The 21,022-nt window shown below is 34.7% G+C and overlaps 1 protein-coding gene across 2 annotated transcripts; it reads right to left on the reverse strand.

The window, feature by feature from the left end:
• Window positions 1-1,621: 1,621 nt before the first annotated feature.
• Window positions 1,622-8,055, reverse strand: LOC117926177 (AUGMIN subunit 2). Of its 2 annotated transcripts, XM_034845254.1 has the most exons (7): window positions 7,765-8,055; window positions 7,052-7,174; window positions 4,314-4,418; window positions 4,022-4,090; window positions 3,543-3,656; window positions 2,481-2,841; window positions 1,622-1,964 (listed from the first exon to the last, which is right to left on the reverse strand). In XM_034845254.1, exons 1-7 carry the CDS (start codon window positions 7,885-7,887, stop codon window positions 1,945-1,947), a joined length of 915 nt encoding a protein of 304 aa, XP_034701145.1. In that variant the 5' UTR covers window positions 7,888-8,055; the 3' UTR covers window positions 1,622-1,944. The 2 variants fall into 2 exon arrangements, with proteins under 2 accessions (XP_034701145.1, XP_034701146.1); XM_034845255.1 differs by lacking the exon at window positions 1,622-1,964 and having other exon boundaries at window positions 2,247-2,841; window positions 7,765-8,054.
• Window positions 8,056-21,022: the final 12,967 nt, after the last annotated feature.

Genomic DNA, 21,022 nt, shown 5'->3' on the forward strand with positions numbered 1-21,022 from the left:
AATAATCCCAAATAATTATTCTTTATTAAAATATATTTAAATGCTCCCCCCCTAGAAATTTCCTGTTTGCTTTGGTCATTTCATTAAAGGTAGAACTGTTTGGGATGAGTTGGATCTTCGTTGTAAGAAATTTATTAAAAATGAATTGTCTCATTATTTCTTTTATATTGTTCATTAATATTTAAATTTATAGGGAATGGTAGCGTGTTACATTTAGAGCTTTTTTATTATTTTAAATAAAAAAAAGTATGTAAAATTATCTTGAATTTTTATTGTATATTTTGTATAAAAAAAAGTTTGTCTGTTTTCTAAATTAGAAAATAATTTTTTATTTTTAAATACAAAATTTTATTTTAAAAACAATTATAGAAAGGCTGTGACTTTCTTGTCAATTGTCACCATGACTTGAACGGGGAAAGCAATGCTTTATACCTCCTTATAATAAAATGCTATGCTTAAACTCACTTAATGAAAGATTTTTGTCTGCAGATAAACTCCATGTGAAGTTTCTTATTTGGAAGTTTAGATTTGGTGGAACCCTCAAATAAAAATGCACCATCTCCTCTAGGGGTTTGTGCATGACTTTTTCTTCTGTTACAAAGTGTTGGGGTTCTGTTCTGTTTCCTTCATTCCATTCTCTGATTCCCTATCTATGATCCGTTTTTATCTTATCCTCTAATGGGAATGTGAATTGGAATTGTTACTTTAGATGGGTGGGTGGAATTCTTGATGAAATGATGAGGGAGAGAAGATGAAAGAGATTTTGGGGAGTTTCTATGGGTAAATGAATGAGTTCTAGTTGGGGTTTCCTGGCAAAATATTGGGATGATTAGGGTAGGCCCGACGGGGAAGGTTCTTTTAGACTGTGAAAGGACCCGAGTGCAGCTTTTGAGGGAATTAATTTTGTTGGGGGGACTCACCTATGCAGGACAACAAATGGGTGGTCCTAGACCACTTTAAAGGAGATGGGTGTTCCTCACATTTGCTCAACACAGGTGGCCTAAAAGCCTGAGAGCATCTTTCACTCCTGCAGCCCACATTGCCAACATGCAACTTTGGCTCCAGTTTTGTCCTAGTTATGATCCACCCCATCATGTGCCTCTAGGGTTTTTTTTCCCTTCTTGTTCCCCCTCTTTTCTGGGCTAGGATCCATGTTTCATATGCATAATACTTTGGCTCTGGTTACAGTATAAAAAACGACACCATCAATGGTCCCGGGTATATATTTTTAGATTTCATTTGTTTATATCCTAATCTCATTTGTTTATACCTTCATATCTACATCTCATTGGTTTATATTCTGTCGGAGTGCAATAATGTCCTCTCAAGTCCGGGAATAAATCACCCAAATGATGGTGACCAACTATTATAAAAAGCTTAATCTATCCTCGTTAGATACCAATTGATTTTCCGATGAGATGACCAAAGCCTGATCTAAGATATGCTTGTTCAATGGACTAAATCTCACCATATATAATCAATGATCCAGATATTTTGTTTGGTAGGTATCACCATTGGTACCTTAGCATTTTCCTAATGCCTTTGAATTGTATGATCAAAATTCACTAGTTGAAGTGAAGCCATCCAGTGATGAGTTCCAATTTCAGTGGCAAAACTCATACCTTTGTGAAGGGATGGATAGATGTTGAGTTGTCTGGGCACAAGGTTTGTGTGACCAAACCAACAAGAGCTTTAAACATGCAACAGTATTGAAAAATGTGTGGCACACTCACCAGAGTTAGGCGGGCTTTATTGCATTACAAGCAATTTCTTACCCTTTGGAACAGAACCCAACTGTAATCTGAATTCTTATGGATCAATGACACAGCTGCAATATCACATCCCTTGGTTGCACCAATGAAACCAACTAGCAGCAGCTACATTTATCGCGCTTGTCGGGTACTTTGAAATCTAAAGCAGTAGAGTTTAACCACATGAGATGTTCTAGTACAGACTTTTCCCATCTGCCAAACAGACACAGACAGTCGAAATGAAAAAATCTGTTGCAAGTTGAAACCTGGGGGTAGAATCGTTAGGCAATGGCAAAGGCACCTTATTCCTAAATATGTCAAACAAAACTAACATAAGGTGGCAAACAAAGCTAAGAATTTGCCTGTTAAAGAACAATCAATAAGCACCTTTGCAACCAACATACACAACTAATATTATGCATATGAAAGATGCCAAACAGCATAAAACATAGACAAAATTAATATTTTATGAGTCGAGAAAGATTCCAAAGGGCATAAGGAAAATTAGTAATGTATATGAAAGATGCCAAGCCGTATCATTACTCACTACAACATTTAATTAAAAAATGTATATTACTGCACAAATGAATGTTGGTTTCACTGGCATGTATTAGTAGCTAAGGAAGAGCGTGAAGAATCCATTATAATGAAACTGTTGTACATGGGACAATTTCAAGGAAAATATAGCATGAGTGGCTACGAATGATAATCAGCTTATTCACTACATACCACTCTTCTTAACTGAAGGAGGCCAAGACAATCTCCTGTGGCTCGTGCCATCAACCTCATTAAATTCACCCACTTCACTATTTTCATCCTCCACTTCTTGCCTTTCATTTTCTTGCCTCCTCACACTCCTTACAGCTAAATCATCAAAGCTTGGTTCATTTCTCCAGGGAGGTGGAGTCACGCATTCAGAATCCCCTGGTATTCTTTGATAGGGATCCTTGGCAGGTGTTGTAGGCAAGGAGGAAGCAGAGTTACCCACCCTTAGATTTTGAAGTGTTGCAAACGATTCTCTCATCGCAGACATAGCTTCAAAGAATCGAGTGCATGATGCTAAAGCAACAGGAATTGGGCGGAGCATTTCCTGTATCAGTCAAGCAAACAAAAGATCACATTCTGCAGCACAACCTTCCTCTTAAATTTAACATATGGTTGAACTCATTTTAAATAGAAAAGTGATGCTCATCTGGTCATATCATTTAGAAGCCCAGACATTTCTATCCTGTTTTCTTTTTCATCTTGAATAGTTTTGTTTGTAGCATTTACAAAATCATTCTGAAAACTTTCAAGAAATAACACCATTTTTTGTTGGGTAACCGATTTCCTCCCAAGCTTAAAACCCCAAAAAGAATGGTCAAATCTGCATACCTTAGGCAACTCCAGTGATTTTTCAGAAACTAGATTAACAATATTTAAGTTTTCATCTCATGAATAGGTTCCTACTAAATGATAAATCTGTGCCTCCTGAGGGTGTCAAAAACAAAATGGAACAGTATCATTTTCACATGGTTTCCAGCACTCCTATTTCTCTCATAGGTATATCAAATTAACAATAAGATTGGAAATCATACTCCATGTCTGGGGTAAGTTTAGTTAACAATGAAGAAAAGCCAACTCTATTAAAAAAAATACATTTGTATAACATCTGAAATCGGCTACAGACATCTGAACTGGATAAGATGTTTTCAGAGCTAAGTCAAGAAAAGAAAAATGGATTATTCAACTTGTTGCAATATGCAATTTGTACTTGCCATAGGAAGATATCAAATGTTTCCATAAACATACCCCCCATACTGAAGGTGGCTCCTTGAAATTTTGAGTCCATTGGAAATCTGCAACAGATGCTGTCAAGGCACCATAATCACTTGCAGCCTTCATCAATAATTCTGAAAATTGTTTCTGTACAAACTCAACCAAAAGATATTATCAGCATTGGGAACTTTGTTGTTTTCACATAATGAACTAAGATGACCATACAATAAAATTCAAGCAAGATTAAAATTTGAACCAACTTTGAAAATTATGACATATTATCCATGTTTTGACCCACTAGATATTTCATAAACTAAATTTACAATCTGCAGTATGAATCCCAAACCTGACCAATATTTTAATCACAAAAACAATCTTCCTAAACTTTTGATACAAACATAGAAACTAAAGGAAAACTTTAGTGCAGTGTATGAGATTCTACTTTTTGCACAGTTTGGAAACCCACCAAAACAGGAACATAGAAATATGGGCATCTTGATTGAGTGACCAACCTGAAATTCTGCTTCCACTGGAATGCAATCTAGTGAATATGGTTGTTGAAGACGAGCTATAATGCGATCCTGCCAAAATGGAACAAAGATTCCCGCATGTATGTTACACAGGATTAATGATGTCATTTTACCTGTGTGCTGAAGATGCATGTGTATGTATGCATGTGTTTGTATATGAAGAAAAATGAAACATTATTAAGATGAAGCATGACACTGCAACCAAGGCATATGAAACATTAGAATACCATTTCAAGTAGGCTATGATGAACAAAATTAGAACCAAATACATCACCTTATTTTGAATAACATCTTTCAATATAGCAGTAATCCTTGCTAAAGTCTCGCACTTCTTTTCCATTTCACTTACATGCGTGAGATGCGCCACATTCTTATCTTCCTAAACAATCCAATTCAACAAACATGTCAGTTAGGAAGTGCCCAGTATAAAATTTCAAATAAACAGATTCAAGTAAAAGAGACCAAAAAATTATCCTTGAGGATTCCCAAATTGCCTTAGATTACAGGTTTGGAGTTTAATCCAAGCCAAAAGAGAATATGTTATATGTAAGGATGTAAGTTTGAATGTTTGTAATCGTCTGTAAGTTCCATCTAATAGCAGAGGAGGGGAGGGCAGGAGGAGGAAGAGATATAAGTAAAAGTGTGAATCACAAGTATCACATAGTAATTTTACTCTATTTTAAATTTTGCAATGTTAATGAATTGGTTGTATGAAAGGTTGGGCAAACGCTTCTAGAGGGATCAAACAAGATAACCAACTTTCTCCTTTTCTCTTTGCATTAGTAGCATTGTTTTGAGAGAATGATGATCAGAGTCAAGGGCAGAGGAATTGTGGAAGATTTTTTGGGTGTGCATCATGTCAAGGTGTCACATTTGTGGATGAGACTATATTTTTCTCCAGAGCTAGTAGAGAGGTTGTGTATAGCATTAAATCTAGTCTTTAAATCTGATGGATACCAGGACCTAAAGTAAACCTAAATGAAAGTGCCCTTTCAGGCATTAATGTGGCTCAAGACCAAACTCTAAGGATAGCCTCATCTTTAGGTTGCAGGATCGCAGATAGGTCTTCTTTCTATTGGGGCTCCTTTGAGTGGGAATCCCATTGCTTCCCAAATTTGAGATCTATTCTAGAAAGTATCTCTTGTAGGCTAGATGGTTAGAGAAGAATCTGTCCACAGTTAGGAGGAAGAGCTGCACTGGCAATGGTAAAATATTTATCATTTATCTCCACTTGCTTCCTCTCAGTTTTCATTCAGAGTTTTAGGCAAGATCACTTCTCAGATCTCAAATCGAAAGAAACACATATTTACTATGGTCTCAGGATCTAGGAAAGACTGCAACAATCATCTAATCAGCTGGGAACCAATTTGTAAGCCTAAGAATGAAAGGGGTTTGGATCTTGAAGAGATTTCTTTAAGGAATAGAACCATTTTGGGTGAGTGGTTATGGATGTTTCCCAAGGAGAGTGGCACAAGGTAATTATACGTATTTATGGTTCAGACTCCAATGGTTGTGATGCCAAAATAGTTATCTGACAGTCACATTGAGCACATTGAAAAGAAATTGCCTAAAGTTTCTCTAATATGTCTTGGAACACCTGGTTCCTAATTGGGGTGCCAACATAGTTATCCAATAGTCACATTGAGCACATTAAAAAGAAATTGCCTAAAGTTTCTCTAATTTGTCTGGGAACTCCTGGCTCCTAATTGGGGACGGTTCTAAGATTTGATTGTGGGAAGATGAGTGGTGGGGAGACCAAACATTTTAGACCCCCTATCTCAACCTCTATTTGATCCCAAGGTTTAAAGATTCTTCTTTTAGAGCTCAAGATTTAAATATTCTTCTATTTGATCTATTCTAAGACTTTCCTCCTCCTCATCCTAGAATTTTAATTTCTGACACAACTTATCTGACTACGAAATTGATGAATTTATTACTGCCATGTCTTCCTTGATTCATGATTAATTATCATCCTCTTTTCTCAATGAGAGAATTTGGTATTTCACTCCTTCATGGTTATTTTATTCACAATATTTGTTTTGGGCAGTCTCTACTTTAGACACTCTTTCTTTCCTTTAGGCTAAATTTCTTTTGAAAGTTCAAACTTCGACCTAAGTCATGGCTTTTGCATGGCTCCAAACAAAAAAAAATAATACTAATGATATATAATATCCAAGGAAACCTTTTAAAGACTAATGTACTGAACATCGTATAATGAGAATGAGTTGTGGAGAAACTGTTGATCATCTACTTTTTCATTATCCAGTGGCTTTCATTCTCTAACACAAGTTATTTCAGTTGGCTGGACTGCTTTTCAATGGGTGCAGTTGAGATGATGGCCATTCCCTTCATGGGTTTTGGAGGAAATGCTAAGAATAGGGTTCTTTAGAGGCTGGCTATTCTCACTGTTTCTTAGGAAATCTGGATATAGGGAAATGTCAACATTTTTTAGGATAGATAGAGATCCATGGAGTCTAAGTGAGATGTTCTTGCACTAAGATATTTTAATTATTGAACTGCATAATGCACTATCTAGCTAAGCAAAGAGCTTCTCCTATAATGTCCTTGTAAGTGATTCTTTGCTTCTTTGTATTGCACCATTCTATTTGTTAAGTATCCTTTTGCATTTTTTCTACTTCTGTTTTGACATTGTTCTCCATTCTAAATGATGAATTATGATTTGAAAATGTATCTGGAATCAGGTTTTGGTGCAAAAGAAAAATGGAATCAATGACCCCATTAAAATTTCATAGATTTATACCATCCAAAATACACGTGCATGCATATTTGACGAGAAAGGACATGTGTCAGCAAAAACAATTGAGATTCTGTATTTATACGACCACCACCATATTATAAATAAGATCATCCAAAAGGGCACCCTACCAAATCAATGTCCACTGCAACTCCTAAAGCTGACAACATGTACATCCCTCAAAGAATATAATTGTGACAGTCTCTAGTAAATGAAATAATGAATTAAAACAAGGATTAGAATATGGGATACTTCACCTTTCGACCTTGAAGTTCCACTTGCAAATCTGCTATTTTTCTTTGTACAGTGGTAAGTTCTCTTAAAACCCTTATCAAGTCATCACCCTTTTCACCAGTACTAGATAAGTTCTGGAGTTCTTCCTGTACAGAATGATAGATCAATTGTATGGACCAGCCTCCATGGTATGACTAATACAACTAAAATACTTAAGGGTTACAAACTAAGATGGTAAATTATCTAAGTGGAAGCCAAACAAGTGTAGCACAATCTCAAAATTTCATAAATTACGATTTCAAAGGAAAATTTCAGACATTTTGAGTATTCCATCACATAATTTGCACCAAATCCATGAGCTCAAGAACATATCAGAATTCCATTTACCAGACATTTCAAAAATGCTATTCAAAACACGCCTAGAAAACCCATGTTCTTGATGTCGAGATTCAAATCTCCAATTCCATGAATAAACAAACCCCTTCGAAAAGAAAATCATGGAAAAAACTTACTTCCCAATCAGTACACAAATTGGAAATTACAGGAACCCAAATTGGAGAACACCAATGGAAACAAAACAAAACGGTTATAATGAAAGCAAATCAAGCTCAACATCCAAGGTACTGAAATGGGTCCAGATCAAACGAACCCTGTTGATGTTGTAGCGGAAAATGGAGACTGTTATGCAGATATTTACAAAAAATGCAGTGAAATTGAGAAACCCAAAAGAGAGAACCTGGGAAGGAGGAGGGTTAACAGAGAAACCAAGATCAGCAGCGATGGAGAGGGCATCGGACATGCCTCCGAGGCGTCTCAGAGGCTTCTTCCCCACCCAGCTGGTGTCGCTTCCCATCGACATTTCAAAGCCCGAACCCTGGAGTTTTTTCCAGATTCAAATTGAAATTGACGTGTGAGCTGCTTGGACGGCAGCCTGAAGTTTTTTGAAATCTCAATATGCCAGTTCCGTCGGGTCGAATCCTCTACGAATTTGGTAAGATTACTCCGTATAATATGCTTTTGGGATTACGACGTCAATGTTTTGTCATTCAACTCTCTAAGCTAACAAGTCATCCCGGTTAAACGCTTGTATTTCAAATACGTGCATTGCGTTCGGCGATGATTTTAAAAATCACTTTAGTCTCAAAAGTGTTTAAAAAAAAAAAATAGTCATTGAACAAAATTTTAAAAATAATTTTTTTTTAAATCTAAAAAATCATTTATAATATTAAAAAATTATTTTGTAGTATTTTTTGAAAAAACAGTTATTCTTGTAAAAAAAAAAACTTTCTGATTCGATTTTCAAAATTTGTTAAGAAAATCAAATCTTCATTAAACATGATTGTTCATAAAATTAAATTAAATTAACTTCAATTTTTTGAAAATCCGAAACAATTAACTTGATCAAACTACTATTACAAGAAAAAAATTATAATTATGGATTATATATATAAGGAATTAATTGCTTAGTTATTAAAGACAAAATAATACAAAAGTTCTTAAGAAGAATATATCTTAATACAAATATATATATCTAAAAAATATTTACTATTTTGATTCAGGGTATTATTGGTGTATAAGAGTGGTAAAATACTTTGATGTATTGATTGAAGGTATTTTTGATACATTGACTAAGAATAATTTTTATATAAAAAAATATAAAATAGTCCATATATAATAAATATGGAAAGAAAATGTTGAGAGAAATTTGAAAATACAAGAAATAAGTAAATAAATTATTTATATATAAAAAAACAATGCATTAAAAATATGGAAAGATAATGTTTGAAAATCTTTATGAAAGGAATAATATAAATTTAAAAAATGGAAAGAGAAGGGTGAGAAAAATAAGAAAATAAAAGACTTTAAAAAAATATATTAAAACAATATATAATCTACTTAACATATTATAAATTTTTAATATATGAAACTATATTTAGATAAATATAAATCCAATGCATCTAATATATGAAACATATTCCGGGTTTTAAGAGAAGTAAATGTATATCAACACATTTCTTATTTTTGTATGTGATACAAATATGGTTGATTGAATCGATCATTTAGTAAAAAATGAATCCAAACTCGATTTATATGTGATAAAAATTGAATCAATCAAATTTAGAGTAAAAAACAAAACTAAACCAAGTCTTTACAAGTCGGTTTTGTTCGATTTTTATGAATCTATTTTAACTCAACTTAATGGTCATTTTTAATTATAAAAGATTTGTTTTGAGCCCAAGTTCATTAATTTGAGTTTATATTAAGTCTTTAAGTCTAATTTGTTTTTAAAATTAATTGAAATTAATTTGAATTTGATGTTAAAAATATATTAAATGTGAGAAAATAAAAGTTAATCTTAAATGAGAAAAACACCCAAGAGGGAAGTGAATTGAGTTTTTCAAAAACTTTTTCAACACAACAAATTTAAGCACAATAGAAGCAAATATAAAGAGATAAAGTTAGAGAATTCAAACTCAGATTTTATAGTGGTTCGACACTTCCTTACCTATGTCCACTCTCCTCAATTTCCTAACCGAGTGAGTGTTCCACTAACTTGAAGTTTCAACTAAGTTTTTAATCTTCTTTACACTTGGATTTCGGCTCAAATGGGTTCTTACATAATCTCTTCAAGATTCAACTCACTTGAAGGCTCTAACACTCAATTTACAAGAATGATCTTCTCTCAACCTAACTCAATAATGACTTAAATACAAATCAAAACTAAGATAACTCACAAAGGTGCACTAAAAGATATGCAAGTGAAGATTTAATACACCAAGAAAGAAATAAGAGTTTTTAAGTCAATAACAAGTGGGTAGACAATTAAATGCAAGTGTTCTCTATGTCATAAATGAAGTGGAGCTCTCAATTTATAGGTTTCTAACATCGGGAGCCAAGAAAAATAAAAAGCAGACTCAACCCGTCGAGCTAGGGGTCGACCAATTCACTAGTCATTAGAGCATTTAAAGCTTTGGTAGGTTACCATTACTTTAATCGAACCTCGACCGGAGGTCGACTGGGAAGGAGGATACCTCAACCGAGAAGGAAAGGTTACTGGATAAGAGAGATTGTTTTTAGCACTCCTCGATCGGACTAGGAGAATCGGTCGATCGGTTCCCTGGCCAATTGAGCCGATTGGCCAATTCCTCGACCGGTTCAGCATTTTGGCCCCGAAAACCTATCTTTTTCTGTTCTTTTATTTTCTAACACTTAGGCAAGGTCTTTAGGTAAATTAATATGTCAATTTTGAAATGTTTTGTCTAAGGTACATTTGAGAAAACTCGGGTTTTAATGAAATTGTAATTTGTTAGGAAAATTAGGCTAATCTAACCTATAGTAATCACCCTAAAGGGGGAAGGGGGGGTGAATAAGGTGATGGCCTCTTTTTGCAAATTTAAACTATGTGAATGTAAGAGACAATTGTATGCAAGTATATAATAAGCAATATAAAGACAATTGCATATAAATTAAAAGATTAGGGAAGAGAGAATGCAAACACAAGATTTTATAGTGGTTCAGCGCAACCCGGCCTACATCCACTCTCCTCTAGCTTCAATCCCAAGCTTGAGGTTTCACTAATTCAAGACTTCCAAACCAAGCCTTCAAGCAATACAATTGGATTATGGTTCAAATTCACCCTCTTGGACTTTTGGCTCCAAGCACCCTTTACACTTCTCAAGAGATATCCTACTCTTGAACAACCCCTCAAGTGATACCCCACACTTGAAAAACTTCCTCTCAAATATTTACAAATAAATGATCTCACAAAATCTTAATTTCAAAAACTTTAAGCTCAAATGATACAAGAATACTAGGATTGAAAGGTGCACTAATGATATGTAAGTTTTAGAACAATGGTGCACTAAAAAACACTCTTCCAAGGCTTAAATATATTCAAAAAAGGTTTGAGAAGGTTAAGCTTTTAAACAATGAAGATTGAAGCCTTTTTTATAGAAGAGAAAAGTCAAACTAGCTGTTTGGGGATTCGACCGGTCGAGTTAGGAGTCGACAGGTTGACTAGTCGTTAGCATTTAATGCTTGGCAGGTGACCGTTGGGCCTCAGCCGGACCTCGACCGAGAAGAGAATCACCTCGATCAAGAAGAGAAGGTCATTGGGAAAGAGAGAAATTTTTAGCATCCCTCGACTGGTCCTCGACCGGACGAGCACAATCGGTTGACCGGTTGAGCCATTTTTTGGCTCAACAACCAACTTTTTCAACTTAAAACCTTTTTAAAACAAGTTTGAAAAAAATTTAACACAAGGTTTTAGTTGAAAAACATGAAATCATCAAATTCTTAAAATATTTAAAACAAAATAACTCTTGGATGATTTTGGTGCATAAGTAAAGAATGTAATGCATGAAAATCCTAGTGCACCAACAACCTTACAAAGAGATCTTATAAAGCTTGGGTCTTGAAAAACACTTCTCTTTAAGGTGGTCTTCTTCTTCATGATTTCTTCTTGACTTGATTTGTCTTTGTGATTGCCACTTTGGAAATCGTCTTGCCTAATCACACTTGAAATATAATCATTGATTCTAAACCTTGTTTTGTTATCATCAAAATCAAGATTAACCAAACCTTGGTTTCACATAATTTTAAAGAATAAACCGAGTTTTTAAATATGCATGAAATGATATGTAAAACCTAAGTGCACCCATGCATTCATCTTACATTTGTTTCCTATGATTAAAGGTCTTCAAAATGTCTTGATCTTGTATACATTAGGTCATTTGATGAATTTTTAAAATAATATATGAGATTCTTTACAATTCAAACCAATTAGTAACTTAACCATGGTTTGTTATCATCAAAACCTGATTAGGAAAACCCTTGGGCTAACAATCTCCCCATTTTTTATGATGACAAACCTTGGTTATCTAGGAGAAGAAGAATCTCCCCCTCAAACCAATCATGAATCAATCAATTAAAATTTATGAAGTTCAAAAACAAGAAAATCAAGACATGCTAGAGATAATGAATTTTGAATAAGAAACAGTGTAAGTCATGAAACATATAGTATGTCATATATAAGTCAAAAGTACATGAAACATATAAGCCTATCATATATTTGATCCAAACAAAAGATATGACAATGATATGCATGTAAGTATCCTAGGTCTTAAACATCCATCCTCTTTTTGGCAACATAAAAAATAAACGAAGGGGTCTCTATGAAATCAAGGCTAAGGAGGTGGAGGTGGAAACATGGAGCGTAAGTAAGCTATCATCTTCTCATGCTGACTCTCCTGGCGACTCTCAATGCACTCAATCCTCTGTTGGAGATGTTCAAACGCAATCTGCTGTTGATCCATGCGATCATCCATACGCTCAAATCTCTGTTGTAGATACTCAAACTGATAGGTGAAGCCAATTTGATACTGATCCATGCGATCCTCCATGGAGTAGAATCGAGTATCACTGACTATTGCAAGCTCCTCCATACGAGTGTCGAAAGAGCTAATATGAGTAAATAGATTCATCCAAGCGCATGATAAGGAGTGTGAGGTGTCTGATGGGGTGGTATCTCTATGTGAGGAGGTTCGATGAATGATGGTTGAGAAGATGGTCCTGTTATGTAAGTCAGCTCAGACATCATCGGCTAAAAAAATGTGGCCTCAAACTGAACACCCTCTAACTAGAGTGGAAGAATGTCAAGCTCGGGCTCTCTCTGCTGAAAAAGTGTCTCTGAGGGTCTACTTCACCCTTCATCTCTCTTATCTCAACCTCCTCCTCTATTTCGGAATGCTCATGTCCCTGTCCCCGGGCCTGTGCTGGTGGTCTCTCTACTCTCCTAATCCAAGAACCATCGAGGACCTTCTCAAATTTCATTCGTCCAAAAGACTGCTCAACATATGTATCATAAATGTTGGGGGCCTCAAAAGCTTTCTCTCTACTCAAATCAACCCCAACATCCTTGAACACTTTAGTAAGGAAACGGCCACAGGGGAGTACGAGGGTCTTGCTCTCACAACATGAGATCATGTGCATCATCATCAAATACCCCAAGTGAATCTGTTTCCCGGTCAGAATAGAGTCCATGAGGAATGCCTCATAATAGGAGACCTCATCTCGGTGTCCGCCTCGTGGTAGTAGGATAGAGCAAATCATGCGGTGTAGTACTCTACTAATCACGATCAAGTTGTGAGCCGATGGTTTGCCCATCCCTTGGGCGTCTGCAAGTCCGCACATCCTCTAAATGACCTCTCTAGGCTCGAAATCCGGCATAGTGGGCCAAATCTTGGACTCGTACACCCTGAGTCCAATTGGAGCAATATAAAAAATGCGACAGATGCTCTTTGGGTCTAGTCGAATCTCGACTCCTTTAACGGTGGAAATAATCGTGCCACAAATGCCATATGTCGCCCTTGAATAGAATGCTTACACCAATGTCGAAAAATTGGCTCCGAAATTGTCACTATAGGCAACTAACCTATTTGACTGAAAAGACCTTCAAACCCAAAATGCTGGAGTTAGGAGAAATTGATACTTTTCCGTGGAACTACTTCCCTCGAAGAAAACTTTTGCTTGTACCTCTGATAATCCTCCACGGAACTGAATAGGGCGGTGTCAAACTTCGCTTTTCGGCGAGCCTCCGCCTGAGTAGGTTGAGATGTCTCAGCTAGGCACTTTTCCTGTGCCTTAGAGGTAGCCGAGTCTCTCCTAGGAGCCATGAAAAATACAGAAACAAAATAAACGAGGTTGGTAGAAAGAAAAGCACTCACAACCGAAACCTTAGGTACACATGAAAGAAGAAAAAAGAACTGACTGTGGTGCGTGAGAGAAAGAAAGTGCAGTCCAAAACTGAATCCCTAGCCTCTAATCTTCCCAAAAATCCAATCCAAAGCCTTTAATTGGTCCAAACCTTGCTCAATCTAGTCTCTAGAAGCCAAAATGTGAAAAAACCTAAAGAAATGGAGGAGAACAATGGAGAAAACGAAGCGCGAGAGTCTCTTTAAATCCTCAGTCCCGACGAACTAGTCGACTGCCTGGCCAACACGGTCAACGGTTTGATTTTTCAACTTTTGTGCATTTTCTCGTCTCGTGATCCTCCCCCTGCCATTTTCAGTTGAAATCTCTAATTTTTTATGCCCAATTCCAAGGGAATTTTGATTTTTTGGTCAAAATTTGACCATTTATCTAAATATATGTCTATATGATGCATATGAAATGAAATTCATGCAATCAGAAGGTATATTCATCAAGAATTCATTAAGCAATTATTAGATCATAAAGAAATCACCCTTAGTTGTCTTCTAATATCAATATATTGTTCTTCACTTAAAGGTTTTGTAAATATATCGGCAAGTTGATCTTTTGTGCTTACAAAGTCAAGTGTTATGTCACCCTTTTGTGCATGGTTTCTAAGAAAATGATGTCCAATCTTTATATGCTTAGTCCTAGAGTGTTGCACGGGATTTTTTGAAATATTTATGGCACTAGTATTATCACATTTAATAAGAATATGCTCAAAAGATAAATCAAAATCACTAAGTGTTTGTTTCATCCAAAGAATTTGTACATAATATAAACCGACTGCTATGTATTCGGTTTCCGCCGTTGACAAGGCTACCAAATTTTGCTTCTTACTGTGCCATAAAACAAGTGAGTGTCCTAAGAAATGACAAGTGTCACTAGTGTTTTTTTCTTTCAATCCTACAATTGGAAAAATTGGCATTCGAAAATCCAATTAATTCAAAGTTATCACTCTTAGGATACCATAAGTCTATGTCCATTGTTCTTTTCAAATATCTAAGAATTCGTTTTACGGAACTTAAGTGAGATGGATTTAGGACAAGATTGAAATCTAGCACACAAACATACATTATACATAATGTCGGGTCTACTAGCGGTCAAATATAGCAAATAACATATCATGCCTTTATATATAGTTGAGTCAATGGATTTACCTTTCTCATCCTTATCAGGCTTGATGGATGAGCTCATTGGAGTCTTCATTGTTTTGGCTTCTTCCATGTTGAACCTTTTGAGAAGATCTCTTATATACTTTGCTTGATTGATGAAGGTTTCTTCCTTTAGTTGCTTGATTTGAAGTCCAAGGAATAAGTTGAGTTCTCAAACATCATCCTTATTTCAAACTCACTATGCAAGCATTTAGAAAATTCTTCACAAAGAGAGACATTAATAGTTCCAAAAGTAATATCATCAACATATATTTGAACTAAGAGCATATCATTTTCTTTGGTCTTTATGAAAAGAGTTGTGTCAATTTTTTCCATTTTAAAACCCTTTTTCAAAAGAAATTTACTCAATCGTTCATACCATATTCTAAGTGCTTGTTTCAAACCATAAAATGTCTTTTTAAGTTTAAAAACATGGTTAGGAAAGTTAAAACTTTGAAAACCGAGTGGTTGTTCAACATATACTTCTTCATTTATAAAGCCATTTAAAAAACCATTTTTCACATCCATTTGATATAGAACAAAGTCTTTAAAACATGCAAAGGCAAGAAACATCCTAATGGATTCCAATTTAAATATGAGGGCAAAGGTTTCTTCATAATCTATCACTTTTTCTTGATTAAAACCTTGGGCTACCAATCTTGCTTTATCTCCAACAATTATGTCATTTTCATCCATTTTATTTCTAAAAACTCATCTAGTTCCAATAACACTTTGATTTGAAGGTCTTGGTACTAATTCTCATACTTCACTTCTTTCAAATTGACTTAACTCTTCTTACATAGAAATCATCCAATTTTCATCAACTAAAACATCATTTATATTTTTAGGCTCAATTTGAGAGATAAAAGCAAGATTATTGCAAATATTTCTAAGTGATGATCTAGTTCTTACCCCACTAGGTGGATTACCTATAATTTGACATTATGGGTGGTTGATGACAAACTTCCAATTTTTAGGAAGGTCTTGGCTTGATTCATCTTGCACTTATTGAGAAGAGGGTAGTACTAATGGTGATTCTTCTTTCTTAGGATCCTCTCCAATTTCTTCTTGTTGTCTTCTATCTTCAATTTGAAATTTTCCCATGGAGGTCTCCAAACCTAAATCATCATCAAAACTCTCTTTTTCTTGGAGAGAATTGCTAGATTCGTCAAAACTAACGTGGATGGGCTCCTCTACAACCATGGTTCTTTTGTTAAAAATTCTAAAGGTTTTACTTGAAGTTGAGTAACCAAGGAAAATTCAAACATCCGATTTTGCATCAAATTTTCCAAGATTGTCTTTGGTGTTTAATATAAAACATTTGCACCAAAAAACTTTGAAATAACTAATGTTGAGTTTCTTATTTTTCCAAAGCTCATAGGGAGTTTCTTAAGAATGAGCCTCAATAATATTTTATTTAAAACATAACAAGAAGTGTTAATCGCTTCAGCCAAAAAATATTTTGGTAAATTGTTTTCATTTAGCATGGTTCCAACTATTTCTTGAAGAGTTCTATTTTTCCTCTCAACTACCCCATTTTGTTGAGGAGTTCTAAGAGTCGAAAAATTGTGGTTAATACCATGCTCATTGCAATATTCTTCAAAATCAATATTTTCAAATTCTCTCTCATGATCACTTTTTATACAAGTAATTGTAAAACCTTTTTCATTTTGAACCTTATTGCAAAACTTTGAAAACTCATAAAAGGTTTCATTCTTTTGACTTAAAAATAAGACTCATGTGTATTTAGAGAAGTCGTCCACAATAACATATGCATAAGACTTTCCTCCAAGACTTGGTGTCCTAGAGGGACCAAATAAATCCATATGCAACAACTCAAGTGGCCTAGATGTGAAAATTAAGTTTTTGTTTTTGATTTGCTTTCCCACTTGACAAGTTTCACAAACTTTGTCTTTTTGAAAATTTATTTTGGAAAGGTCTCTAACAAATTCATCTTTGTTGAGTTGGGAAATGAAGTTCATGTTAGTATGTCACAACCTTTTACGCCACAACCAACTTTGATCATGCATGCTTGAAAAACATCTATCATGACCATCATATTTTGAAATATTTATAGCGTAAACATTATCACATCTATGACCCATGAAGATAGTTTTATCATTTTGAATATCCTTAATGATGCAATGAGATGCTTCAAAAATCACTTTAAAATTTTTGTCACAAAGTTGACTAATGCTTAAAAGGTTATGTTTTAAACCATCTATTAATAAAACACTTTCAATAAGAGAGGATGTGTTATTACCAATGTTGCCTTGACCAATGATTCTTCCTTTTGCATTGTCTCCAAAGCTAACATATCCTCTATTTTTCTTTGTAAAGAAAGCAAACTTGGATTCATCTCTGATCATGTATTTTGAGCATCCACTATCCAAGAACCACTTATCTTTCTTTGAACCTTACAAAATAAAACTCAAGTTGATTTAAGTGCCCATATCTTTTTGGGTCCTCGAGGGTTAGTGACCTTAGATTTTTCAATCCAAACCTTTTTAGTTTTTGCATTTGAATTCTTTTGAGAGCCATTTCTTAAAGGACATGTACTACTAATGTGTCTTCCTCTTTCACAAAAGTTGAAGTAGTAGAAGGACTTGCACTTAAGAATTCTTTTACAAGATAGTTTTTAAAATACTTTTGATTTTTTGAAGATTTGAATCATATCCCTTGTTTTTCAAAAACACATTTTTGGCTAGCTAGAATCATTTTAAAAGATTTTTGTCCACAATAAAATATTGAAACAGATGGGTGATTGGAGCCAAAATATGTGCTCTAATGGCACATATTCGATATGATTTGTGCACCAAAGGACATTCAAATCACCCAACTTGACCTAAATCAATGCTAAGGCCCTAGCCATGAGTTTAATCTATACTTTGGAGATTTATCTCAGGTTCAAGGGAAGAAAATTGTGCAAATTGAATGACTTTAGATTTTGAAAGATCAAGAGAGGGCTAAATGAGGAAATAAGTGAGTCAAGACTCATTGAACGTAAGAAAAGGCAAAACAAGGATATCATGAGGTTGGAGGATGATAAATGACCATTATGGAGTAAGAAAGAAGGCAAGAAAGCATGGGAAATGAGGCATGAAGCAAGATTCAGTTGCATGAAAATTTAGAACTCAAAAATCTGATGACATTATATACTCTGACTTTGAGGACAAATTTGGAGTACTTTCTGGAGTCTATTATATACATACTATATATCGTTTCGAAGCTCGGGAAGTCAAGAGTCCAACGCTTCAAACGGTTTACAAATCAGAGCTGAAATGAAGAAGTTATGACCATTTGAAGACAACTGCACCAAGCTGGAGGGTCATTTCGAAATGATTTCGAAATTCAACTTATGATTTCGAAATTCAACTTATGAATTCGAAATCCACTTTGAAATGACACCAATTTCGAATTTACCCACTGCCACTTTGATGTTCCACCTCCTCTACCTCGGGAATTGCATCTAAAGCACTCCATCCACCCTAGGTGGACCCCACACGACTAGAAATCACCATTTTATTATTTTTTAATCATTTTTAGGAAATTATTTGGTAATAAGTGACCAATGAGAGTGTGCCACATGTTAGGTAATTGAGGATATTATATAAACTCTTTCAATTCTAGGTTTTAGGGATCTTGGATTTTTTTTGGGAGTTTGACATTGAAGGTGGAAGAAGACGAGAACTTTGGTTTGTTTTCTTTTTCTTCTTTATTGAATATATTGTTTTTAGTTTCTTTTGATTCAAATTATGGATTTTTACCCTATTATGGATTGTGAATGTGACATCACCCCCATGAGAGGCTAAGAGCCAACTTGGGGCTTGAAGCATGAAAACCTATAGGGACGATGGGTAAATTACTATAACAATGAGATTAATTATTGGTTGGGTGACAATTTATTATTATTTTTTTATCCTATCCTTGTGAGTTCGCTTAGGGAATTATACAGTAGGTTATTACTTGATACTAGTGATTCTTGGTAATTCTTGATCATTAGTTATCCTCGCCTTACCTACCGTTATTTGCCCCTAAACAAAGTTATAAGGAGTAGGAAGGGTTAAAAAGCCAAATCTTAAATTGATAATCAATCTCATTCATTTGATGGTTTTAGGAATTTGTTTGAAAAATGAAAAATTAGGTTTCGGATGCAATTTTGAGTTATAGAACCCAACTTGATCGCGAGTGGCCAAGGATCCCAAAACCCTAAGATCATATTACTTAAAATACCCTTGTTTTCTATAATTTCTATACCCTAGGTTGGATTGTGAAAAACCCCAAACTTGAATCAATTGAATTTAAAATCGATATTCATTTTCTCTTATTAATTGAATTTCTTTTACTTGGTTTCACATTATTCACATATTGTTTTTCACTTAAGGATTTAAACAAAAACAATTCATTTATTCTAGTATTGACAATTTTCATAAGCCAGTCCTTGAGAACGATACCCGGAATACTACAAAAGCCGTAGTGACTCTTTCTCTAGTTTTTCTTGACTAGAGTTACTACGTAAAAAGGCTAAGTATTTTGGTACAATAGAGAGATTTCGGTCAATGGGGTCAACCATTCATTTTTCTTTCTCAAAATCTTTTTTTTTTCAAGATGAGTTTTTAAAATCCTCATACAATTCTTCAAAAAAATCATGCATATCTTCATCACTATAGTTAGAGTTTACTTCATCAAGTTCATATGTTGTCATGAAGCACATGTTTGCCACTTCTTTCTCATTTTCTTCTTCGGAGGATTCTTGACTTTCACTCCAAGTGACCATCATTGCCTTTTTCATTCTCCTTTTGGCTTCACTTTTGTAAAGAGGACTATCATATTCAATGTGTCCCGGTTTCTTGCATTTGAAACACACCAAATCTCTTTTCTTTTTCAATTTCTCCTTGTCACCATGAGATGAAGATTCCTTTTTAGAAAGGTATCTTCTAAAGGTGAACCTTCTTCATCTAAACCTTTCACCCTTCATGTATTTGTTGAGTTTTCTTGTGATGAGGGCTAGATCATCATCTTCTTCACTTTGTTTTTCTTTTCAACTTCTTCTTCTTCCTTAGTTGTAACTTTGAGAGCTATGCTCTTCTTCTTTTTGTCTTCACATTCTTGTAGTTTCTTTGCAAAATTGATCTCATATGTCATTAATGACCCTATGAGCTCCTCCATAGGTAGCTTAGTCAAGTCTTTTGCTTCTTAAATTGCGGTGACCTTTGTATGCCACTTTGATGGGAGTGACCTTAAGATCTTCATCACCTTTTCGGATTCCTTGTAGGTTTTTCCCAATGCTTCAAGACCATTGACAATGTCGCTGAATCTAGCGATCATCTCAACAATAGTTTCATTTTCTTTCATAAAAAACAATTCATAGCTATGAACAAGTAAATTTATTTTTGACTCATTCACTTGATTGTTCCTTCATGAGTTATTTCAAGCAATCTCCAAATTTCTTTAGTCGATTGGCATTGACATATTCTATTATATTCATTTCTATCCATAACACATTGCAAAGTAAAAATGACCTTAGAATTTAATTGAAAATTTCTTCTATCAAGCTCATTCTATTCTTGCTTGGGTTTTGGAACCATGACTCCATCAACTAGTTTTGTAAGAAAAGTTGGGTCATCTTTAATGACGTCTCATACGTCTAAATCGGTTGATTGTAAATACTAAGTCATTTTTCCAATAAGGATAGTCAGTTCTCGTAAAAAAATGGAGCTTTATTTTTTTTTTGTAAAACTTTCAGTTTGAGATGAACTTGATGGAATAGTCATTTTCTCTTATACTATTAAGTCTTAAACAAGAGGCCTAACTCTTATACAAATTGAGAAAATAAAGGCTAATCTTAAATGAGAAAAACACCCAAGAGGGGGGTGAATTGGGTTTTTAAAAAACTTTTTCAATACAACAAATTCAAGCATAATAGAAGTAAATATAAAGAGATAAGTTAGGGAATTCAAACTCAAATTTTATGATGGTTTGACACTTCCTTGCTTACGTCCACTCTTCTCAATCTCCTAACTGAGTGAAGGTTACACTAACTTAAAGCTTCAACCAAGCTTCTAATCTTCTTTACACTTGGATTCCGAC

Source organism: Vitis riparia, chromosome 12 (assembly GCF_004353265.1).
Source record: "Vitis riparia cultivar Riparia Gloire de Montpellier isolate 1030 chromosome 12, EGFV_Vit.rip_1.0, whole genome shotgun sequence".
NCBI lineage: Eukaryota > Viridiplantae > Streptophyta > Magnoliopsida > Vitales > Vitaceae > Vitis > Vitis riparia.